The sequence below is a fragment of the Lichenostomus cassidix genome, chromosome 2 (assembly GCF_008360975.1).
Source record: "Lichenostomus cassidix isolate B80296 chromosome 2, HeHo_3.0, whole genome shotgun sequence".
In the NCBI taxonomy this organism is placed as follows: domain Eukaryota; kingdom Metazoa; phylum Chordata; class Aves; order Passeriformes; family Meliphagidae; genus Lichenostomus; species Lichenostomus cassidix.
Window position 1 is genome coordinate 28,515,359 of NC_139482.1, and position 26,841 is coordinate 28,542,199.

At 36.0% G+C, this 26,841-nt stretch overlaps 1 protein-coding gene across 1 annotated transcript in view; it reads right to left on the reverse strand.

Annotated features, from left to right (window-relative positions):
- Positions 1 to 301: 301 nt before the first annotated feature.
- The window catches only part of AGMO (alkylglycerol monooxygenase), a 184,886-nt gene continuing 158,346 nt past the window's right edge, over positions 302 to 26,841 (reverse strand). The window contains exon 13 of the mRNA XM_085050836.1: positions 302 to 1,673. Coding sequence (XP_084906962.1) covers positions 1,593 to 1,673 — 81 coding nt within the window. The 3' untranslated portion in view covers positions 302 to 1,592. The remainder of the gene's footprint in view (positions 1,674 to 26,841) is intronic.

Here is a 26,841-nt window from a genome sequence, read left to right on the forward strand (position 1 = left end):
ACTGCCAGTTTTCAAATGCAGAAAATGTTAAATTTTTGTCCCGTTTCTGTCTCTTTGAAGAATTTATTCTGATCCATAAACTGACTTTCAATATGATTCGTTGTTATATTAAACTGATCATGTCACCATTACAAATTTGGAAAATATAACTGCACTACTTCACAGGGCCACATAAGTTTGTAGATTTTTTTTTTTTACTTCTGGAATCAGATTCTGTTATTTTAAAATAATCTATTAAATAACCTATCATTAAGGTTCCTTGCAACCCAAGCATTTTGATGATTCTATTTTACAATTAAGATTATACTATCACTAGACATTGCAACAATTTTATTTATATAACATTACTGTGTTTCTGACAATTTATTGGAAACATCCAATTATATAGACAGTGGCATCTGTTACAGATAGAGACTGAAAATATGGGTTAATTAAAATTCAGTTATCTGTCAAAATCTGAGATGTCTGTTAGACTTCCATTAACATCTGAAAGGAAAATTAAATGGATAAAAAACCAAATATAAACTCATTTTAAAATCCAGATATTATTACTAGTTTGAAGCATCTAAGGCAAGCTCTACTTTTTAGCTACTTGACTTTAAGCACTTCTAGAAGGCTTGGAGCCAAAAAAAAGTTGGATGAGTGTGAGGAAAGAAAAACAACCTAGATCCAGTATTTTTGCCAGTCCTGCTGTTTGGAGACTCCCCCTTCCATTTGTATTTAATTTTCCTATCTTAGTACAAACCGTCTTTCCAACAGCTCCTGAAAGACAAGACGTGCATCTCCCCTGACATCACCCGGCAGGAAATTACCAGAAATTAAGGGCTCAGCCTTGCAAATATTTTGTCACACGAGTGAGTGTTAGTGGGATACTCACGTGTAAATCCTGGTTCGATCACTGTCTAAAGTTGGCAACACAGGTGTATTCCGTAAATAATTCAGCCTAAACTGCATGTCTGCATTACACAACACATATATCAGCCAATTTTATTGAAGATGTTTCAGCTCATACTAGTTCGAGTTATTTTATCATGCTGTTTTTAATCATTTTCTTGCTTCAACAACTCATCCTCATGTAGCTGTATGTTATGAACACTGAATTGGGCATGACATGGAGATTCTGGTGTAATTCAATCATTACAGAAAAAAATGACATTCACATATGTTTATGTTTAGCCTCAATAGGAAGACAGTCAATCACTTTTTACCAGGTTACAACAAATATGATTTTAATTAATCCTCCTGTGAAAAATACTTTTCACATATTATTACTAATGAAATCACTGCAAAAATGAAATTAGTTTTACATGGTTCCTAAGAATTTGTAATCCTATGAATGTAAAAATCTATGTTGTGAATGAATATTTTATTTAAATTGGGGAGAAATTAGACATTCCTTAAAAAAAATCACATAAAAGCTAATATACCCCCATAGGAATCTTTCAAACCTTCATACAAAAATCACAAATCTCTTGTATCATAGGTGAACGGATTGCAATTCAGCAAGATTCATGGTTGATTAATTCCAAGGAACTTAGAAGGTTATTATAAAGTGCTGTTTCTGCATTTAAGGTGATGTTAGATCTGCTCTTTCAGTGATGTTTATCTTTGAATGAAGTGATCCTCTTCATAAATTGGATTCCCCAGAATGCAGCACAGAGGGAAAACAAGACCTAAAACACAGAATTTACAATGAGAATTAGAAACGTTTTATGAGTTTTGATTGGCTGGGGTTTTTTTTTAGTTCTATTAATCTGTAAATATAATGAATGGGTGAAAACAGACAACTTGACCAAAAAAAATTATACTAGAATTCTAGGTATACTGATAAATTCACTTTAGAAAAAATATGCTTTCTTTTTTCTACTACTCTTTATCGTGGACATTCCTGTTGAATTTTGACAAATGGCCTGAAGAATGCTGACATTGTAAGTTACATGGTACGGTACAAATAACCAAAGTAACCTTAAACAGGATCTGCAGCAAAAGTGTTCAAACTGCAGTAATGTAGATCAGTACTTATTCCCCAACCCGCTGTTTATGATGAGATATAAGGGAGATTGAAAACAACTTAAAAGTGCAATACTCTATCTTGTCCTTGGCTCTATGCAATTTTTTTTACTTGATAAATTATATTCTTTATCTTATCTTTGGCTCTGTTTTTTTTTTTTTATTTGATAGATTAATGAGAGATCTAATACATTTTGTTCAAAAAAATATTTGCTGAAAACTGCTTTAGGATGAGTAGAAAAAATTTCAGAGTAAAGTCTAAATCAGGTAATAGTTCTATCTAGAACCCATGATGAAGCAAGATAGAATGTGTATGCATGTGTGTGCATAGGAGATTTTGTATTTAAAATTTTCTGAAAGAAGCCTTTGTCTTTCACAAAGAAAAATTTCTTTAACTTGGAAAATGAAAGGAAAAATTAAGGCAGTTGTTATTGGTTATTGCAGTGAATTTTTTCTGTGAGTAAAACAAAACATTTTGTTTATACTGAAAGATATTTTAATCACGTCATTTTTTGTTTGAAGGAACAGAAAATTTTGGCAAGAAATTTTTGAGTCAGGCTGTAATAACTCTTTTTCTCAGGTCAACTTGCAATCTAAAGGTGCTGACTAGGAGAGCTCTAATTTTAACATTAACATAATTTACCATTCAACATTTAATAATGCATGGCCCAAATTTCTACTTCTGTCTTCATCCACACAGTCACTCACCAAAGTACATGAGATTGGAATGTCCAACATAAATAATAAATTACCATAATACCCAAAGGGTACTAATTTTTCACTCAATGAAGGCAGTGTCTGCTCTGATCCTTCTCACAATCTTTTTGGGAGAGGCACAGGCTTCAGGCACTGTGTACGTTAGGTGCACTCTATGTATGCTTAGTAGCACAAGATGAAAATAGTACAACATAGGAATAAGTAGAATTTAAATAAAATAAAATTAACCCCCCAAATCTCATTTAATTTTTATGAAGACAAATTCCTTCCAACTATTTTCACTGAAGGCTTTAATTCTACTTCAGCAGGAGTGGGCTGTCAACCGTGTTTAAAACCTCTGATGATACTGCTGGGGCTGTATTTGTGGTCCTTTTTGTAAGAAAGACTCATAAAATGCTCACCAAAAGATTTATTTGTAAGAGTTTCAGACTTTAAGTATGAAAGATTTAACTTTTTTAAACTTTCTTGCATTATCACAAACACCTTGTAAAACTGTATAGCTCTATTTTTACAGCTAAGAAAAGTCTTTTTAAGCAGTGCTGAAGTCATACACTCTGCATGTTTTGTGAGATATTTTATTTCTATGCTGAGATGCTCTGCAGAAGAAATCTAACTACAAATAACTATCTGTATTTCTGATTTGGCTGTTATGCAATTGAGATGAGTGTAAATTGTGAGGTACATAAAATGATGACTTACACATAACATGTTCTTACTGTGGAAAAATTTTTGTCATGCTATCTCCAGAAACAGAACCTATCCACTTTTCATAATTAGTACTTCTTTGACACATTAATAAACTTCTTTCATTCCTCACCTCAAAATGATGACTCCTATTCCTGGAAGATGCATTAAATATAGAACTATTTCATTTTCAGAAGAAGCACATTTAAGAACTTTTAATGACTGAGGTGCAAGGCATTTGTAGGGGATTAATGACTGTTGTGAGATGATGATGATCACCTGAAGAAGCACAGCCATGGGCCATTAAGCCCCAGGAAATGTCCTCAGCTAAAGATGGTTATTGCTATTATAGGCCGAAAAAGGAAAAAAAAAATCTCAGGTGAATTTCTCTTTTTTAAATGAAGTGATGCAGTTTCTTCTTTCTTAATTAAATTCTTTATTGTGAATTTCCTAAAGCATGCCATCAGTGCTTGTGGGGGAGTTTTTCAAATAGCAGTTATTGTATCCAGAATGGAAAACCACATACTGCACGTGGTGGATCTGCAAAACTAGCTGGCTTCACAATTCTATAAAGGTATTGATTCACTGCCTATCAACGTCAGGACTGCCAGTACTTGATGGAAATAACGCATTCAGGAAACAATAATGCTGCAAGGTTCTGGGGGGTGGGGGGGCTAAGAAAAACCCAAACATCAGGATAAAAAATTAAGGGGCCACATCCTCCCTAGCCTGACAGCAATTCTGGCTGTCTCTACTGCTGTAATGCTGACCTGCCCTGAACAGAGCCAGCTGTATGGGGCTACCAAGCAGAAACTTGCTGTGTAGGTTGGAGTTCAGTTTCGTTTGATTGCTGCTACATATTTTGGAGTTACAAGGCTTGACCCACTTGAATGAATTGTGCAATCAGGTGACGTCAGGAATGGAAAGCTGAGACGATATGTGCCAGAACTCTGAGCAGACAATAGTGTGGGCAGCAGGAAGCAAAAGAGCATTCCACCAGGCAAGCTGAACTATACTTGACCAGTATTTTTCTAATGCCCTTGGGAAAACATATTTCCTGAATCCTATATGCAGATATTTTGCATTTTCTGCTGAACACTCTCACACGCTAACAGGTTGGGGTTTTTTCTTAGTTGTTTGGTTTTGGGTTATTTCACTTCCTAAATTATTTTCACAGAAATTCCCATTCCTTCTTATATTGTCCAAACCCACTAATATTTCTAGTTTGATAAAAATATTCACATATCGGTTTCATAATTAAGCCAGTTTTGAAGTAAAAAGAGAGAATTAAGTAGTATATATTTTTCTTTTTTACACTGAAAAAAGTTCCCCCACAGACAATATGACATAAGAACAATAGTTTCACATCTGTCTTAAAATGAAAATTTACTGTGGACAGTAGTCATATATGGAACAAGCCTAAAAGCAGAATTTCTCACAACCATATATTTAGCCAAGTTAAATGCAAACTTTTTGTCATCTTAATATAAACACTCTTTACATTTACCTGTTCAAGTAACTACAGATTAATTATAGACTGTCCTTTAGACCGCTGGAAGAGTAAAAATATTTATATTAGCTCCTTTCATACAATCTATTTCCATACAGTCCTTATTGTCTCCCTGAATTAGTCTACAGAAATGCAAATAACATTATTCACAAGAACAAAAGTGGCTTAACTAATGGATTGACTGCAGAACTGAGTCTGCACTTCACAGGAAATTCCCACTGGAGCAATCGAAGTTTATTAGGCTGTAAAGTACTTTAAAATCATTAGCTAAATTCAGGCACCCACTTTGGGATGATTAGCTTTGTTGCTGAACACTGTTGTTTTCTGCCATTTTCTCTTTTGTAATGTCTTCGTATATCTGAGATGCCTAGACATGTTATCTTTCCCCCTGCAGATTTCATCTGGATACAATTAGAAGGCTTTAGACATTGGTGTAAAAATGTAGACAAATGTCCAAAGATAGTCCTGCTTTAAAGAGGGGGAAGAGTCTTGAACCCCACCACCCCAGATCCTTTCCAACCTAAGTCATTCAATGATTCTCTGACATTTCTCATATTCTGCCCAGACATGTTCACTCCAAATTTTGCTGCAGAGACAATCTGCAACTCTTCAACCACTTCACAGCTTCTGGAGAGCACCATATGAATGGGCATGTTTATTATATTGAATGAACACCTCTGTGCTGGATAATGTATTCTTAGCTCTGGAAAGGGCTGAGGATGAGCAGCACATCCATACACTTCACAAAGTTTGCAGTTTACATCATAAAGTGGAGCCAGAACTGACAATTATGATAAACAATTAGTCCTCTCAGTGTGATGCTGAAAATTGTCAATGTGATGTGAGAGTTATTTAACTGAGGCAACAAAAGTGATTTAGGCTCTTTTTATACTCTTTGTATACAAATTTCACAGGCACAAGGCATAATTTTATACTATCAATATTAACGATAGAGTAATTTTTAGACATTGTCTGAGAAGGCTGTGTCTGGGTAATGTCACCGTCCTTTCCTAGTAAATAGTAAATAGAGATAATGAACTGCTATAAAAGTGGAAAAAACATAATATTAATAACAAAATGGTCGAAAAAACTACTCTAGACTTCAGAAGTGTCCAAATGATCAATTTTTCACTAATACCATCATTTTTCCCCCATTTCTCTACAGAGGGCTGTTAAAGGTTCTGAAATATACAGAGGAGATAGAACATACATCTCAGAAGTGGGAAAAGATGTTTACTGTTTCCAGAAGTCAGGATATGGAGAACAAAGGCATGGATCTTCATTCTCACTACAATGTTTGGAGACAAGCAGTCTGAAGCTTAGTAGAGAAATGTCATTACATTAACAGCAAATCCAGAAATCACTAATCTTGTACAGTGCACAGATCAAGAAGATTGCACTATCAAAAAAGATGCAATAATATTAGCTGGAAAGGGAAACTAGGAAAGAGGAAGTTTCCTCCTCAGACGTGATGGCTCCTGTATACTTGGAAATATATGTGGAAAAATGTGGAAAGCTGATTTTTCTTTTTTTGGTGAATGAAATGTAGATACAAGGGAACAGGAACAACTACAATAATAGTGGCTTCACAGCTTTTGTCCAAGATTTCTGTAAAAGTAGCAGATGCCTGGAAATTCTCCATAAGGGTTCATGACAGACATTCAGACTATTGGTGCAGCATGACTCACAGATGCCCCTAACCTAAAAAAAGATGTGTATTTGATGTCCCTGCTCATTGCAGTGAAAGTGGAACCAGACTATCTTTAAAGGTCCCCTCCAAACCTAAATGTTCTATAACTCTATGATTAAGAAACTGTTGGCACACACATGATTAAGCCAAGTATATTCAACACCCTCAAAGCCTATTGATAGTTCATTCACTATAGTTTCTGCTTTCATGACATATCTCTTTGGTTTTATAATTCACTATTAACAAATTCACTATTAACAAATAATGAGAAAACAATAGGGAAGATATATATATATAAATATATATATATATATATCCTTTTTATTTTGTTAAATGTTTTAAACATTCCTTCTTTTATTAAAATACGGTCTGAGACTCTAAAGCTAGATAATGCATGAAAACATAGGCTGCAAAAGCCCACATACCTTAAAAGGCTTATATTACCCATCCAGGAAAGACAAAGAAAGATCTGGAGAAAGAATATCTATTTCTCAGTTGCTTTCACAGCTGGACACATCCCCAATAAGAAATCAAGTGCACTGCAGAGATGCCTGAGCTAACAAGCACATAAGCTGCTAAATCTCAGCACAGCACCAGCTTGACTCTGTCTTTCCTGGCATTGCACACAAGCTAGTAAGTCACATTCCTCAGTTAAATACGTGGGGATTTTTACACAGGCAGTGCTATTATAGTTATATTTAGACCTAAAATGGCTTATGTGCAAGCAGCATGTTATCTGGCATCACGTCCTTCACTCAGGAGAATCCAGCCTACTGCCTCTCAAATCACTTGTGCAGATAAATGTATCCCATTGAACTGTTACCTATGAAATACCTTCTTTATTGAGTCACAGAATAATTCTCTACCTAAGCACTAGGATTAGGAAGATTTTACCTCATTCCCCAAAAGACAAAAAAAGTTACTGAAGTAGGTAGCTTTTCTGTCAGTCATATGAATAGGCCTTCCAAAATATGTTAATAATTATAAAATCTTCACTTTGTGATGAGCTAATGCAAGCTGGAGATAGTATCAACATTATACTCATTAACATGTATATAAACCCTGCATCTCTTCCATATAAAATTTGTCTCATAATATTTTATTGAAACATCTGAGAATAATTTCCACAACGGCACCCAATTCCATCTATAAATTTCTAGATCATCCTAAAATGTTTTTCTATTTCAAGCTGATCTCAAAGTAAAACCATGTTAAACAGAAAAATCCTTTTTATCATTTGAAAATATTTAAAAATAATTTTTGAACCAAGCCTGTTTCACTGTTTTGCAATTAATTTAAAAAAAAGAAATTTAGTGTTTAGAAATTATCAGTCATTATCTGAGCTTAAAAATTTTGTAAAACCTGTAAACAGAATTTAAAATTTGCTACACATTCCAAAGCAAAACAATATTTTAGAGTTTCTTTCATATTGCTTTAGTTTTATTTCTGACAAAACAGTTCTGAAAAACAAGTTCTAAGATCAACAGTTTTAGAAGACCTTAGTTCTGAATGTCACCTTTTGTATTTTAAATGTTCTGAATTTTTTCAGCTGCAATTTACCCCCAAATTTGAAAAAAAAGAGACATGGAATTTTTCTCAATTATTATATGATAAATGAACAATTAAAAATAAGGCTTTCAGGAAAGTTAAAAAAACTGATGGCAAAACAAGATGACAAACTTACTCAACCAGTAAGCATACCAGTTCAATCTGCTGCAGACTAATAGGGCAAATGAGATTGAGACAGTTATTAATAGTCATCCATTGCAGAAATGAAATATTTGACATAGTCCTGTCTCAGTTTGGCTAAAGTTGTTGAGTTTATTACCTTGAACATTTAAACAGGAACTGTATCCATTGAGATAAAACATCTCATTTACTTTTATGCCTGTCAGCAGCTGTAGCATAACTGCACACACCCCACTGCATCACTCCTAGCTCAAACACAACTTGTAGGGTAAAACACACATTTGCAAAGAAGTATTTCACTTTACAAGATATTATTTAATTTATATGTAAAGAGCAGTTTAATCTTCCTTGTTCAAAAAAACTATGAAGCTCATTTTACTTTGATAGATTACTGCACAAATCTTATATTTTATCAAATTCATGTTGTTCCTTTAGGATTAAAGAACTGAATGCTTTTAAATTCAGTATTCTAGGTGAGATGGGCTGTACATACATATAAGAGTGAGGGTATGTCTTTTATGTATGGTCATGGCTTTAAGAAAAGTTTAGGTACCATACTGCTTAATCCTGCATTGAAGAAAGTTTCCCTTAAAAGATGGGACAAATTCATTTAGAGGAGCGATGCAGGAGGGAGCTCTCCTTTATGCCTTCACCCTTGCTTGAAAATACAGAAAAATTACAGCTACATAAAAAAGAAAAAAAAAAAAAAGGACTTTAAATATGGAAGAAAAATTTATAAACATAACATTTCAGAATTTGGACAGGATAGTATCTGGCCATGTAATATTTGCCAAAGAAGCATCTCCAGAAAATATTCAATCTCTTCACCGCTTTCATTTTTATTTCAGTTTAATACAATACTACACTGAAGTAATTCGGTGTCTAATCTCTCTATGGTTAGCAGACATAAAATATTTTTTGTTTCTATATGGATGCCTTGATTTCAGAGTGTGGCTGTAGTGCATAACCACCCTGGCAGGTGGTGAAGAGAACCAAGAGTGTTCTGTCAGCCTGGAGAACTCTGACAAAGGTGCTGCAAAGTGATCTCCACTCACTGGTATACTAAATATCCTCTTGAGAGAAAGCTGACTTGCTATGAGCTCCAAAATGGAAATTTTTCCATTGTGTGTGGGGAAAAAATATTAAAAAAGTAATCCCAGCCTTTAATTATAACCCACAGACATTAGATCACTGACGGGAAAAACTTTGCTGCAGATGTTGAAAAGACGTGATGGGGAAAAGCTGGCTACTGTGACTAATGGCAAACGTGAAAGAAAGGATTAAGAATGTGCAGAGAGGGATAAAACAATTGAGTGACAAGCAGAAGGGATTTCCAGTACGGTGAACAAACACCAGGAAAATATTCAAGACAGACAGGGGAAGATGAAGGCTAGCAGTCACTCTAGATGAAGATTGCTCTTAGGGCCAACATGTTGTAAGGAGAAATTAATCCTTTAATTGAAAAATGGAGAACACAGAAGGCTGTTATCAACATAAAAAAAATAAAACCAAATCAACCAACCAAAAAAAAAAAATCCATTTCTGAATGAAGGAAATAGTTTAATATCTACTGATACCATAAAGGAAAAATCTTGACATAGAATATCTGTGTCTGAGTTAAAGATAGAATACAGCCATCCTGCTGGCCAACCCTCTTCTGAGGCCAAAGACAGTAAACTGTGACTGTTTTTAAGTTCAAGAAGAAAAACTTGCTGAGGCTAATCCAGCCCTCTGTCCATCACTTTACACGGAAAAGTGGATCTCCTGGTTGTCAGTGTCTCTCTTCCCTGGTCTCAAAACACCCTTCCGGTGTTGTGGTTTGTTGCTTCTATTCCTGTCTGGGCAAACTCCCATTCGTTAAGAAAACTCATCATCTTTCAATTATATAAAAGAAGTTGTCATTGACATTAACCACAGATGAATTCAAATGGGCTAAATCATTCCTTTTCCCATTTATTATGTCAAGGCAATATAGCCGTATTTAATCAGGTTAGAGAAAAAAACTTAATGGAAGTGATCTATGTGACTTTTTACTAGGGGACTGTGGTCCAAATGAAACTTCTGTATGGAGGGTGCAGACCTGAGTGGGAGAAGAAACAATCAGAAAGGAAGAATCAAATATTATACCACAAAATGAACGAGAAATCAGAATTCTGATGAAAAAGCAGGCACCTATATTATAAGATTTCCAAAATAATTTTTAAAAAGATTTTAAAAAAATCTCTTTTTTTCCTGGAAAATGGGAGATTCATAATAATTTTTTTAAAAATCTGGAGATGCTGAAGAAAACATTTAATTGAATAGAAATGGGAGATACTAGAGAGAAACCAAGCACACAAATACACTGTGGGGAATAATCATTATGGAGGAGCACATTAGAAAAAATCAGAGAGTTAGAGCAGTTAACAAACAAAACGTCAAACAAACACTGCTGATACAAAAAGATGTCAGTATCAATGTGAAAGATATTAACAGAAGTATTTACTTATAATTATTATATACAAGAGCTATATAAAAGAAGCATTTAATGTATTGATCCAGCCTACTGAAAGGTGGTGAAGTCTTTAAGGAAAACATAGATAAACTGGATGTAAACATGAAGTACACTACAAGAATTATAAAAAGGTTTAGAAAATAGAACATGTAGAAAAGCTTGAAGCAATTCTGCTGTGTATTCTTGAGAAAACAAGCAAAAATACTCAGGAGGGGAAAAAGATCAAACTTTTGACATGTCAAAGACCAATACAAAAAGAAAAGAGATGATAAGCTAGTGCTTAGGGTAATGGAAACAACAACAAAATCTTTTCTAACTAAAATTTTCATTAGATAATGGATGACTATAAGAATGGCACAACTTTGGAATCAGCTATGTAAGGAAGCTGCTGTGTAAATAGGCAGACAGGCATGTGTCTATCCTGTAGCTGTACTTGATCTTTCTCCAGTGCAGGCTCTCCAACAGCCTGGTATTTCTGTTTATTCATAATGAACACAAAAGCATTCCCCACCTATAAATAACTTTTCCTCAGATCTACTTTGCCAACAGTGGTTAATAAAGATATGACTGCTCAGCACAGGGGGCAGCCATGACTTCGCAACTATCTTTTTGCAATTACCAACCTTGTACAAGATTTCACCGATTTCAGTCTCAGATGTGGCTGTCACCTTAGTAAAAGTATGAAAAGCAGAATCTGAAGCTTTATTTTTTTTTTCCCCCCCAGTTTCTGGCACTGAACAGGGCTGAACCTGCTTCCCATCGGAGAAGTCATAGGACTATTACATTTAGAGATCAGCTTGCATCGCCTCTTCAGACAATAGCTGCAAGGGCTGACGGCAGAAGCATGAGCTAATTTGCTCCTATTTTACACTCAGCACACTCTACACTAAAGCCATGGGACTGCATAGTGAAAATCATTTGCCTTTAAGACTGAAAGAGTAATCAAGTAGTTATGGTAAAAGCTTGGGATACTGGGCTATCCAATCTGCATTCTTTGCCATAGATCAGGCAGCATAGACCAAGACATTTAGTCTCTATAGTTTCTTAGCTGAAAAACAGGCGATGACTCCGTTTCCCCAAAAAAGACTTGCTATCCAATCCCTGTTTTACTAAAATTCAAGACAGTTTCATTTACTACAGTAATTTTTGAGAAGATAAAGACATTTAAAAAAGAAACTGATTTGGCCCTCTGTGTTGTATTTCTCTGACGACTGTCATATCAATAATTATGAATCCTTTTCTTTTTCTTTTTTTATCTCAACATTTATGTCCTTGGATGGACACAACAGACATCCTTAAAATCAGATAATTTCATACATTTCTTATGTCTCTCCAGCTGTTGAGCAATCTCAGCTCCATAACTCATGGCACTGACCACATGAAGAGCTAAAAATGGTGTAAGAACTTGTTTCCCTCTCATGATTACAGCAGTTTTAAAAAGTTGCAAATCACAATAATATGAACAATGGCAGAATTTTGAAAAAATACCAATCCAGGCTTCAGTTTCATAGCAATATATCCTTTTCTAATTCTAAGTTTTTGGGTTGGGTTTTTGCTTCGGGCTTTTTCCCCGCCCCTACACTGAACCCTGCATTAAAAAGCATGTTGTGCCCTAAATATGCTTTTCTTGGAAGGGCTACTCGGTATTGTTGTATTTGTATGTCAAAGGGAGGACTGCAGTCTCAACAATTGTTAACCTCTCCCATGGTGAGCTAATAAAAGGTCAGAGACCCACATGTGGCTTGCAGCCTGGGGAATTTCAATGTTCTGCCAGGGATGGGACTGCCTGAATGATTTCTCTCATAAGTTTTAAGCCATAAACTGCATCCTACTTGGCTTGCTGTGCCAAAACTGGACCCAAGGGTATCCAGAGTCTTTGCTGATGGGAAAAAATGAGTGCTTCCTATGGAAGCCACAGCTGTTTTCCTGAGAGAGAGAGAGAGAGAGCACAGATGCTCAAATATTTCTCTACTTTCCGTTTCTGACTACCTGTTCTGGCAACAATTCCAAGAAAGGGGGAGGACAGAGGCAGGCATCCAGCTGCTTTCAATAAGCCTTGGCAGCACAGGTACTGAATGCCTCAACACAAAAAATGTTCAAAACCAATTTTTTTTCTGGATTTCAAACTATAAAAAGGTGAAAGCATGCACTAGTGATCTCCATTTTCCCATTTGGAGCAGATATTTAGTGATCAGGATAATCACCCTAATTATGAAAGCAAAAGCTTTAAATATTGAAAAGATATCACTCATAGAAGTGTGCATCTGTATGAATATGAATATACATAAATAGAAATTCAAGAAGATATTTAAAATATGTATATCCTATGCATTTTCTAGAAAGATTTGTTTTTTCCATCAGACAGTAGGCTGACTGTCATAATGTGGATTTCATTTTGTGTTGTGGGGCCACAGTTATCCAGAGTGTAACCGTGAAGTCAAAGAAAACACTTCTGCAAAGTTATATTACACATTGATTTGACCCAGAAATACATTTACATCAGCTACCTCAGAAATTTCATTGAAGCTAAATTACAGTAGGATGTGGCTTATGATACTGTTTAGTAATTAGTCATACCTGCCATTTTCTGCCTATACATATTGATGTCCAAAGATCCTTTTATAGATATACTTGGTCAAAAGTCATTGTTTCTGTTCTGGACCAGTTACACAGCTGGTTTAAAGCCTTTATACTGGCACTGTTCAATTATTTTTTCCAGTTCTACCTTTTGAAGTATTATGTAAGTATTTCTTAAATGGGATTAATTAGTCCAATTAAAACACAGTAAACAAATGTAAGTAGAAACTGAATAGCAGATAGTTATAGCTGAAAAGTAAACAGCAGAACATTGCATATATAAAGACTGCAAAGCCCCTGGATTTAATGGTAATTTGTTGCTAAATTAATCAGCAGAAGCACCCTCAGTTAAGCTTACAGCTCACTAGTTTATTTCCTTAAGAACAGCTCTGTCTGTCTTTTTCATAGTTGCACTTGTTTGCCACCTGCAGTCAGTGCTTGCCCCTCTACAGCCTTTTTTCCTCTGAAATTAAAAAAAACATCTGTCTATCAACAAGGGAAGTAAGCAGGTGAACACTGATGTCTGCAAAAGCTTTAGAAAAGTGCTATGGGAAAGAGCACCTTTATAAAAGTGGTAATTTTCCCAACGGACAATCAAAAGGGCATTCTCCCCACAAGACATCTGATTGATGTTCACTTCAAGACTTATATCAGGCTGTTTGAACAGCCACTGAGCACTCCTCCTCAGGGCAATCCCTCTCCACCCAATTGTTCATCAAGACCTTTCATTTACATTCAATCCCCCAATTTTTTTGTTATGTGTTGATTGCTACCTAGCTACCAGACACCTTTTTCTACATCAGCTTAGTGATCAAACTACATTACCAATGTTCTTGCACTAAAAGCCAAACTTCTCTCCTAGCCAGGACATTCCCCAGACAGAACAATAGCTTTGGCTTAACACTTTCCACAAAGGTACTGTTGAGTGTCTGAGTGCTCCTGCAAACCAGAGAAGCTTTAAAGCTGGTAAAGGCCAGTCCAACATGGAAGATAAAATATTTCTAAAGCATAAGGATAAGAAGTTAGAGCTGCTTTAAGTGGTGATCTCAGGGCTCAGCCATGTAGGCTTCTGCTCCTCTCTTAGAGATAGAAACCACCAGCAAGATGGATCATGTATGAATCCTTCTAGGAAAGAACAAGAGGAAGAAAGTAGTTTTACTTGACCAAACCATGAGAAGTCAGCAAGTCTGAGCCTTTAGGAAAATCACTAATTCAGAAAAAGAACTGTATTTAAGCCACACCTTGCCTAAAACTCTTCTAACAGGGAAAGGCATTATGGGAGTTTTGCTGCCTGTATTATACACTGGAGTTTGATATACCATGTCTCACTTCCTCCTTTGCAACTCATGTATTGCACTTCCAAAAGAAACAGTGTCTGACCTTTCCTCTTTCTTGTCCCATTATTTGTGAAACAGAAACTAATACTCTAGCAGCTAAAAGAGTGAGCAATCCTCCCTTCTTTCTCCACACTAATTGACAGAGGTCATCAAAAATGTCAGGCGTCTGCTCAAGATAAGGCATCCCTTTGTGACAATAATAATCAATCCCTAACTACCTATTTAAATACAAATGTAACCATTTTGAGTTGTTCATTAAGAATAAAAGCGGTTTTTCTGATGACTAATTAATCTAGGTAATAGTATGTCTATCTCTAGTTTTAGTTTGATTATTTGAAATAGTTTGCTGCACTAGCACTTTTAATTATTTTTCTACTCTTAAACTAACTCATAATTAATCTTTCCATATTTATTGAAATTGTCTCTTGTTTTATGTCCTTTGAGCTCTCTCAGAATGGAAGCTTTTTGCAGTTGCACATATACATCAGCCAAATAATATATTCAGTAGTCCTATAAAAACATACTGATTTGTCTTTTTTTTTTTAAACCCGCATTCTTAAATACTGGATCATACACAAATACAGAAAATAAGTGTGTTATCATTATAATCATTAGAGCAAGAGAGTGAAAGGAAACAGGATTACAGAAGTGCAGACACTGTTCTGACAAATTCATATATGCGTATATATGTGCAATATAAGAACTAATCTTACAACCCTTACTCACAAAATATCTTATTGAAGCCTACAGAAGGAAACACATTAAAAAATACAGCATTAACCCTGAAAGCCTGAAAGAAATCTGCTGTTTTTTCAGCTATGAGAACAGATATTGCATCACAAAATAAATTATGTCCAAATGAGTAAAATAGCTCAGCAACAAGATAATCGTATAGAACACTTAGAGGCACATCTGTAGTGATGGCAGATAATAGAACCTGAGGAGAAGCTATTACAGACAGCTTGGAATATGGCATTGAGTCTTATGATTGTTAAAGAAAATAGTCAGATACCACCAGATTAGTCTGTATCTGGGGGGGTTTACTTCTGATACTATAATGACACCATCAGAGAACAGATTTTTTGAATAAAGGAGAAGCTGATTAAAAAGGTTACTGAAAAGCACTTCTACCTGCCACTAACCAGAGAAAAACAAATGAATGAGCTACATATAGACTGAAAAAAGCTTATCGCAATCTATAGTTTTATGTAAATGCATTTAGGAATAGAGACAAAAGTGAAGAAGAACCAAACAAGTCTGAACACAGGTATTGTACTTTTTAATAGACAACCATGAGCTCTTCATTAAGTAAACTCACACATTTATCTAATTCAGATGCATAGGTTTGTTCTATCTGTGCGACTTAAAGAGCTGATTCTAATCCACAGAAGAGGAACTGTATCAATTTGCTTCACTGTGCTCATCAGGGTATTAGCCAAGCTAAAATTCTGATCAACTGGAGCATGAGGAGTGACTCCTAGAGGTTCTCTGCATCCACACAGGGTGAGCTGGACCTAATAGCTTCCAAAAGGCTACAACAGTGGTAAAAGCCACTTTCTGATGGTATTTGGCTGCCAAAACAGGCCTTGAATGAGCTTTTTGTAAAGTTCTTCTCCCACGCACATTCAGAACAGAAACATGTAATAATTGAAAAGCGAAAAATTTATTCTTCATAGTTTTGTAATTTTGCCCAGGGTTTTGTCAGTCTTATGAATTCCAAATCTATTGATTCCTATGTGAATTTATATTCAGTACTGAAAAATAATTTCACAAAAATGTGAGATAGAAGTAGCATTTATTTATATATCTTTAATACAGTTGACCAATTTTAGAGTAAAAAGACATATGCAAACCAAATTAGACCTATATTAATGATTTTAGGTCCATAAACCCATTTTCACTTTATAAAGCACTGTACTGAAACCTACTAATTTAAAAAACAAATCAAACAAGATTTACATTCTGATAGTGTAAAACCTTAACCAGGGAGTTGTACAGAATGTGTTGTTCATTAAAAATTAAATAAAATTTGCAGTATGACATATATACCTGGAATTAGGAAATAATGGTGAAGGTGTGTATATATATATACATATATATCATTATTCTGTCAAAATGCACTGAAACTCATGTGGGATTGATACAATTACTGAAGCCTATTACCGAGATAAGGGAAGGAAGAGATTATCAACATAAAAGATCTAACTCTGGATTTGAGTTTGCTTTCTTGGGTTTTATTGCATTAAAAAAATGCAATTGAAAATTATTTGCCTCCATGAAAAGTTTTGCTATGTTTATGTAAGGTATGTTTGGATTGACAAAAATAATTTCATTCAATACATTTCAACTCTTCTGCTACACAAAAATATTAGGCAATAGGTTTAATAATCAAAATTAATTGGTTATTTCTCTATGGATTCTGCTTTTCCTGCAGCTCATGTCTTATTACAAATCCTTGATATGCCTGCATCATACTATTAAATCAATTTTGTCTTTGTTAAACACACATCTAACCTTGTATGAAGACATCCTATTGTATTCCAGTCATCTACCCTGTAAAAACCTGACAATGTGACAACTTTTGGGAAGGCAGTCCCAGGGAAGCCTTTAAGACCAGCCTCTCCTCTCTTGAGTCCAGTTGAGCCCAGCTGGTCCATCAAGTCTAATACAGTATTTTTTACAGCTTCTGGTAAACAGGCAAAACCACACACAGGTTTAACAGAACCCAACCTTGCTGATTCTCCAGCTGATATAATCAGATGGAAATTTACAGCTTTCTTGACTAGGAACATTCTTTGGCAAAAATGTTGAATTCTCCTGGAAAAACAGGCTGCTAATGGCTTACATAGACACACTTTTTGCTTGGTAAAAACACCTGTCTGGATGACTCGTCCCAAAAAGAATGGTGGAGTATGAAGTTATATCCAGCTGGTAGATGGTCGCAAGTGCTCTTCATCAGGGCTCAGTATTAGGGTGAATTTGGTTATCTTTATCAATAACCTGGATAAGGGGATCAAGTGCACCCTCTGTTACTTTGCAGATGACACCAAGATCAATGGCAGTGTTTGGTCTGTTTAAGGGCAGCAAGGCTCTGCAGAAGGATCTGAACATGCTGGATTGATGGGATGTGACCAATTACATGAGATGAATCTTCAAGAACGCAAATTGCCAGATCCTGCATGTGGGTCACAACAACTCCAGGCATTGCTACAGGCTGGGGGCAGAGTGGCTGAAAAGCCACCCAGTGGAAAAGGACCTGGTAGTGTTGCTCAACAGTGGCTGAACATGAGCTGTCAGCGTGCCCAGGTAGTCAAGAAGGCCAATGGCAGCCTGGCCTGGATCAGCAATAGTGTGGTCTGCAGGACCAAGGCAGTGATTGTCCCCCTCTACTCGGCACTGGTGAGGCCACATCTGGAACCCTGTGTCCAGTTTTGGACTCTTCTCTCCAAGAAAGACATTGACATGCTGGAGAGTGTCCAGAGAAGGGCAACAGGGCTGGGGAAGGGTCTGGAGCACAAATCCTATGAGGAGCAGCCAAGGGAGCTGGGGTTTTTTTTGGTCTGGAGAAAGAAGAAGTCCAGGGAGGACTTGTCACTCTCTACAGATGAAAGGAGATTGTAGCAAGGCATGGGATCAGTCTCTTCTCCCAAGAAACAAGTGGTAAGACAAGAGGAAATGGCTTCAATTCGTGCCAGAGGAGGTTTAGATCAGATATTAGGAAAAATGGCTTCACCAAAAGGGTTGTTAAGCACTGAAACAGTCCGCCCAGGAAAACAGTGGATTTACCATCCATGGAGATACTTAAATGATATGTGGATGTGATGTTTACAGATGTGGTTTAGTGATGGACTTGGCAGTCTAGCATTAACAGCTTCCATGACCTTGTACATCTTTTCCAACCTAAACCATTCTATGATTTTATAGACTGAGACTAGATTCTTATTTCTCAAGCAATAGCAAGCAGGGAAACCACTCTACCAGTGCTCAGTCAAATACAGCTCTGAGTTCAGGCAATTTTAGGTTGCTGTACAGACAAAAGAGAAGACCCACAATCTGCCATTGTAAGGTCCAACATGTGGTGGAAGAAGCACCATTCAGAAAGAATCAATTCTTGCCTCATAGATGAAGAGTGGCACAAGAAAGCTTATTTACTCGTATATTGAGTCAGTAATATCTTCTTAAATAAGTAACAAAAAGCTGACAAGTCAGCAACATCTGCATGTTGGTATAAAACCCCTGTTAAGTTTACCAAAGTTTAAAATATAGGCTTTTGGGACCCCTGACAAATAAACATATAAAGCCCACTTGCTTCTTCCCCAGAACAGCAGTAGAACTCTTATAACTTCATTTTTGCTGCTCTCCTAAGGAAAATGCTCTTCACACACTAATGGTTATGACTCCCTTAATAGTTCTCTCTGCTTATATTTTTTCTTTTTTCTTTTCATTGTTACACTTGACATCCTGTTCTTACACCAAAAATCATACCACCAAGAGCCATAAAAACAAATAATAACCCCCTGCTGGTTTTAGTTCTTCCCTCTTCAATCACTTTATCTTGTTGCTCAGTTTCTGCTGCTACTTGTATAATACTATCTGTCCTGGCATCCCACCTATCATAGGAAGTACATATATCTATGTATCCTGTATGAGATCCTCACCCCTAAAATACCCCTTTCCCTTTATGGACAGCTCACATTGGGCCAAATCTATGAATATGTGGAAAAAGATAATATTCAAGAATAAAATATGGGACAAAAAGTTCAGAAGGAATTTTAGCCAATGAAAACAATATTAAGGACTCATATACTTGTATCATTAAACTGTCCTATAAGTGGTATGTTGTCTTCAAATAGGGAAATAAAAGATGTCATTTCTTTATATTGGTATGCCATTGAAGGTCTGGCAGAAAACTATGACTGAAAAGTCAGGTTCTGTTAAAAAACCTAAAACTACAACAAAATAAAATCCTGGACAGACAGAGAATGAATTGCAAATGAGGAGTTTAGAGGTAAGGTGCAATTTTCTCTGCTTTTGGCATTAAAGGACAAATACAAATATTAAAAGTAACCTAGATGCAAAGGGAACATGACAGATCAATTTGGATCTTGGATTGATATCATTGCTCAGTTATTGCAATGCTGAGAATATTATATACACATGCACACTTGAGAAATCCATTACCTGTATCAATCCCACAATAAGAAACACAAATATACAGCAGTTTAATGGGATAAGGGTATTAGAAACATGACAGGAAGAACTTTTGGAAACAAGTTTGGTTCCTACAGTAACAAGAAAAATCACAAATATTTTGTCCAGAAAAGCCTACAAAACTCAACAGAAGCTAAAAATATTTCCTCAAGTGCTGGGCTAAGCTTTAGTCTGTAATAAAATCACAAAATCTACAACACTTACATACAACAGAAATATCAGGGAAGCCATGATGACACTCAAAGAAGGACACATAGAATAGGACTACAGTTCCTTAAATTCACAGGTGTATGAACCAGATTTTCTCTTCATGTTCTTGCTAAAATCTAATAACATACTCTTAAATAGAAATATATTTTCTGTATCAGAGTTTCTGAAGTGACTAATGTACCGTAGAGTGTACCTTGGAATTTTCTAGGAGGAATATATTCTAAATAATATTTATAGCATATATTATAGTAATAGCAACAATATAACATTACAGTAATCCATATCATTGACTTTTGTCTTTATTTATTTGCATAAATTAATCACCCCTTGGAGCATTTGTGTGGTTTCTGTAAATAACTGTGTGGCATGGTAATCTGTCTCAAAAGATTTAGTGTGCAGCTTTGTTTGTGGAATGCTTAGCTGAAGAAGCACTCATATTAATGAATGCAGAAAAAATGAGAAAACAAAACATATGTCAATAACATTTCCTTTAAAGGTTATCTGCACAGATAGAATAGCAGTGTGGCATGGAACTACAAGTAAAACAGGAATACAAACAAATTAATTGACATAAACAAGTACGAGAAAATTATTATCAAGAAAATAAAACGTATGTAGTAAACTTCAGCTATAAATCCTAAATTTTGTAACTTAGCAAAAAAAAAAAAAACCAACAAATTACCAAATCAGAAAAGTTGTGTGGGGGTTTATCAATATTAGCCATCTGAGCGGCCAATTCAAACTGAGGCATTTGATCCTTTCATGCAAGACCTCAGTAGTCCAGTTCAAAGAGATGGTGGATCAGATTGAAAAATATTATTTAAAAAATCAGATATCAGTTCATAAAACTCCCGGAGATGCTTTCTTTCTGAAGAAAAATTTCACAAGTGGCTTCAAATCAGTGCAACTGGGAAATAAGTCTCATTGAAAAGTTTAGGCCCCTTTAAAGGTCTTTTGCCTGACAAAGCAATCTTGCCAGGTTGGTATGCTAAGGAAGGGACATAGAGACATGTTGCAAAAATTAATCACTTTTCCACATAATCACAAAAAATAATAGTACTTAAATTCATCCGTTCCTGTAGGTTGGCACTGGGAGCTTGTTTTCATTTTTGTTTCTTGGTGCAGTATCTCTGTAACAAGTATAGAGAAAAATCTTATTTAAAGCTGTCACGTAACTTCAGTTCAGCTTTTGTGCTCTTACTGCTAAGACTTTGGTTTTGGTTTTCTTGCAAGTTAAAGATTATGATTTTGGACATGAAATATCACCAGTTAGAGCTTTTTGATAAATAAATAATTTGCAAGATATATACACACTGAAATTCATTGTCTGAAAATCTCAAGTTTTAAACATATTAGCAGTTTTTTAATTTCTGATGGTTAATATTTTTAAATTACCTAGAAGTTCCATCTCCATCTGTTATAACTATACACATATTTTTAACTTTGTAAAATAGGTATAAATAACATGAAATCATAGAAGTAATATTTCGTATTCATTCCTCAAGGAATAAATGGCTACAATTTGCATTAATGCAGAGAGTGAAGCACCAATAGTAAAAACCAAAGTGATTGATTTTAGTGTCTTTAAATGTTATTTGTGTGTCAATTTGGGGATTTTTAACATTTATATCTAAATCATCTAGTGACTAACAGTGTTAATGGAATTACATGGACCAAATTATCCCTTTTGTTTTGTGCCCAGTTCTTATTTAATGAACTTTTCAGTCCTGCCCAAACGATGAACATTTTACATTAAACACAATTAAAATGACCACTTTTGTAGTCCAAACTTCAAATCTCTGTTCAGTATTTCCAAGCTGTCCCTCTGACCTGTTAGTTTGTCTGCATTGCCACCTGGAGGGCCTCTCAGCAAAGTCAGGTTGAATTCCTTGGATGAGATTCTGTTTTGAGTCTTCAGGACTTAAAACAGCTTCTCGTGCTGCAGGAGGAGACCCCACCATGGCTTCCCACTGCCCCCCACAACAGGCAGCCCTGAAAAGTGCCAAGACAGCCTGGAAGATGTCTAGAAGCCTAACCAGGTATATAGTAATTAAAGCAAATAGGAGACAGACTTCCTTAAATTCCCTTCCCTCCACGCTGGCTTTTACATTGGCATACATAGTAATGATTATATCAGTTTTCTTAATTGTGAAGGTCTGACACAAGCTTAGTTAGAAACCACATAGGAGAAGCTGAGGAAAAGAGAATACAGCTCCTTGAAAGCCAAAAGCAAAATGAAGAATTTAAATTCTCCAGCTGCGTTGCACTACATAAAATCGTGACAAATAACTAGAAAAAAAAGTCAGTCAAGAACTTGGACCATTTTTAATAAAGAAAAACCAAAAAAATCCCTGGTGATTAAATATAGAGCAATAGGTATCCAAAAGGCATCATATTTGGGATGGAAAATAAGATTATGCTACTACTGTTTGAGTAAGGAAGACAAATCCTTTATAGCAACCAGAGATAGAAAACTGATAATAAAATAATGCCAACACAGTAACTTTCTACAAAGTGAGAGAATAATATGTGATAGCATGAAAAAAACCCATTTTCACCAAAACTGACATATTTGCAAGAAGCAAAACTTTACAGAAAAAATATTTAAACATTTTCCACATGTCACTTTAAGGAACACAGTATTCCAGGCTTATTTTGGTTGCAAGTCTAGCTGACCAAGCAGATTCATGCTACTCAGAACAGATCAGAGTCTTCCCACAGATCCAGGTCATGGTGTATTCATGAAAGGGGCAGATGCCACCTGACACACAGAGATGACACTCCTGCCCCAGGACAGAAAGGATTCTTCTGTAGGAGCAGGATCAGCATGAGTCCAGAAGATAACTACAGCTAGGGATTGGATTATTAGTTCAAATGCAAGGAAATGTTATGGAATAGGAGATTCAAACCTTATCCTATACACAGTGGGTGAGTGTGAACTAGATAAAACAAGGAGGAAAATCTCAGAAAGTTGTAACAGTAGTTTGGCAGAAAACACCACCTGTTATGGGTCTGAAAATTATATTCTAGGTACAGCTGTGCATCTCAGAAGAATAGCCAAAGAAGATAGAAATGGAAGTGGAAACAGAAAAAGACAGAAAAAAAATTATGTCATTTTAATTTAAAAAAAGCTGAACTTTCAAGAACTAGAGAAATCACACAGAATTACTGACAGAGCATTATTACAGAAGTTACTACTTCTGCAAGAGGGCAGTGTTTTGGCTGCCTTTCACAGCACCTGGGCATGAAAAATCTTCCTGCGGCCAGGCACAACACCTTCTGTTGCTCTTATTCAGAGTGGGAGACCTCAGTTCCTGATTTTCTCTCTTTCCTAAAGCTAACTAGGGATGGATATTGTTTCTGAGTTGCATCTTAGTGCCTGGATTGGAGGTTATGGGTTCAGGAGTCCTCTTGCAGTAACTGAGTGAAAGCACTGGTGAGAAGAGATTGCTGCTAAGCTCCTTGTGTTTCCACTGTGTTTAAGGAAGAGAGAATTAAACTGAATGTAAATATTTGTATCGAATGGAAATGCTAATGTAAGCATACCATTTCATTATCCCAAAGCCTCACATTGATGGATGTGAATGAAATCCATATAGAATATTCTGTAGACTTAAAGGCCTGTGACTAGATTATAAAACATGAAGGATGAAAAATAAGAAAACCTCCCTGCTCTGACAGGAAAACAGAAGACTCTAACATGGATCTGGGCAGAGCACACAATAAAGTACATAGTCTCCAAAACAGTAAGAGCTTGCTTTAGCATGCCAAAACTGCTAATCTGGTTCAGTATTATGCTGGATACTCCTTATATTTATTCCTTCCACAGATTTCTACACCAGAAATTAAAGTCTGTACTTACTGTATGGCTGTTACTTAACTGTAGCTGTTAGGCTTCAGTTAAAGTCTCTCTCCTTAGCAAAAGAGAGCTAAAAACTAACAAATCAATAAGCTGCTTGAAACACATTGTGAAGGATTGATTTAGAAGCCAAAGATTGCTTGCTACTGATGGGAACAGCCTTTCTGCAAATTAAGTGTTTCTTTTAAATAAATGCCAAATCTTTGGAAAAGGAAATTATAAAAAAAAAAAACAAACAAAAAAAACCAAAAAACCAACCACCAACCAAAAACTCACACTAAAGAGTATACAGTGTACATAAGGGGACAGAGAAGTAGCGAAGGGACAATCCCTCAGAACAACTTATGCACTAATGACAAAAGAAAAACCATATGTGGGAGAGCAGAAAAGAAAAAGCGTAGAGCCAGGAACAGGAAAAGCAGAGAGTTAAGAGAAGCTAAGGAGATAGAGTCTGATGAACACCGTATACAAACAGAAAAATTAAAGGAAAATTAAGGAAAGAGAAAAATCAGTAACAATAGAAGAGGAAAATTATAAAAAGAGAACAAGGATGAAAAAAAACCAAAAAACCTTGCAATTGCTCATTCTAAAGGTGTGCAACAAAAGGGAAAAAACATCTCAAGGTATACACTTTATATAGTGCATATGCCTTTCCTTTGCAACCCTTGCAGGTGAAAAGGCTTGCTGGTATTCCATGAAGTCCAGGTGTATGGAGTGACTACACTGTCACCCAGTGGCAGGCTCTGCCATCAGTAGGGCTGTTCTGCTGGAGAGGACAAAGGTTATCAAAGCACCCCTCTAACCTTGGTATTTCTGCAAGAGCACCAAGCTGTTTGGGTGCAATTTCATAAAGCAGAATTCATTTGACAGAAAAAGGGTTAAATTTAATACAGCTGGACAGCTGAGCAGCTGCTTTCATGATTTAAATAAAAATAAGCTGAAATCCTTGCTGTCAGCTCAATGATATATGACTTGTAATGGGATGTTTCCAACCTTTTCTTCCATATGGTCGCCTACGTTAGGTAATACACACAGCCTACAGAGCAACCAGCTTCTCAGAAAACATCTGGGTCCCATTCCTGCTCTGTTAGCTTCAGTGTTGCCTCCCACAAACACAGATGATTCATAGGACAACATCCCTTTGGTTAAGGATCAAATTAGGACATTTCATTGATAATTTTATCATGCATCCCAACTGGAGTTATGGGAAAATGGAACTAATTCAAACAAGAATTTCTCCACACATATTTCCACCCTCCTATCTGCAGTTGATAAAGTTAAGATTTCAGAAAGAGATTTTAATGACTGCTTAGGAAAAAAAAGAAAATAAGAAAAAAAGAGCCTATCTCCTGGGAGGAATGCATTTCCGCTTGATTTCATCTTCTCTCTCGCCTAGTTTTAGAGTATTTCCCCCTTTAAAAATGTGTTTGCTGACAGGAAAATCATAACATTATACTTATTTCTAGAAGCTGAAATCAAAGCAAATTATTTCTTCTATTGATAAGAGATTAGGATCTGCTTCAAGTAAATTTTTTCATGTTTAAAAATATAATGGAATAAAGAGGAAATGGACAATCTGCCCTGGAGCTCATGTGGTGAGTGACACAGGCTGGCTGCTTGGGGTTCTGCTAAGGAAAGATGAAGTTAGCAGATACTGGCCAGTCATTTCTCTAGCAGAGGCACCCCCAAATATCAATTCATTAGGCCTTTGCTGTTCCATTACTTCAGTTTTTGTGGTCATGCTCTTGAACAAGAAGGACAGACAGTGCCAGAACTTATGCAGCAATTCACTGATTTGCACAGTTGGTTGCCCACAGCAATTGGTGGTTTTGTGTGAATGTCTCTAAATTATCTTTTCCAACACACTTTAAAATCAACATGAGTTGCTTTGGTATTATGCACTACCCCATTTATATTAAAACACTAACAACTGATCTACAGCACTTTCTATAGCCTCAGTTTTTCAAAATTCTATTTTTGACTCCCTCACAATTTTAATGAATGACAGAAGGTGGATTAGGGACAAAATTTAATCAGTTAACCATTATTAAATAGGAAGACTGTAGCTTGCAAATGTATTTCTAGTATCATTTGATATTAAAGCTTAACTCCATTAATTCAGATTAGACAAAATAATATAAGGATACCCAATGAATTCCATGTTAAGAACCTGTCAGAATGACTCTGTGTCTTTTATTTTAGCACACATATACTTTGCTACATGCTAACATAAAATTTAAAATGCTAAAAAAAAAGACGGATTCTTGTTAACTCTACATCCCAAGTATAAAATAAGATAAAGCATAAACCAGCAATAGTGTCCCAGGACCAGATGCATACAAACACACTCCTAAACTGTTTTTCCAAGAATCACGCGGCTACCTCAGGGCAGTGCTGGGGCACCACCATGTGTATCGAGCCAATCTGCTCACACCACTGATAGGCTGGGTCATGATCCTGCCCCTGAGGAGACAGAGATAGGCTACTCTAGAGCAGAATGGATGTAGCTTTCGAGACTTTCTAAATCATGCCAAGCTTGTCAGTGCTGGTGGCAGAACAGAGCAGAGTCGGTGCTATCAAAGACGCACAGCTGCCCTACTCCCAGCTGCCAGCTCTGTGATGTGCTCACACCACATACAGCATGCATTCTCATGCAGAGTGTTACCAGGATTTACTGAAAGAAAAAAAAAAAAAAAAATCAAAGGTCACCTTTGTTTCAGAAATTCCATCTATATTTTTGTGCAAAGATCTGCTGGTGCTTTTGTTTTACTGACACTTCAGAATTGCTGAACAGCTAAAATTGTGATTAGTTCTGCTATAAAATCTGTATGACACAATAGCATGCTCTGGAAT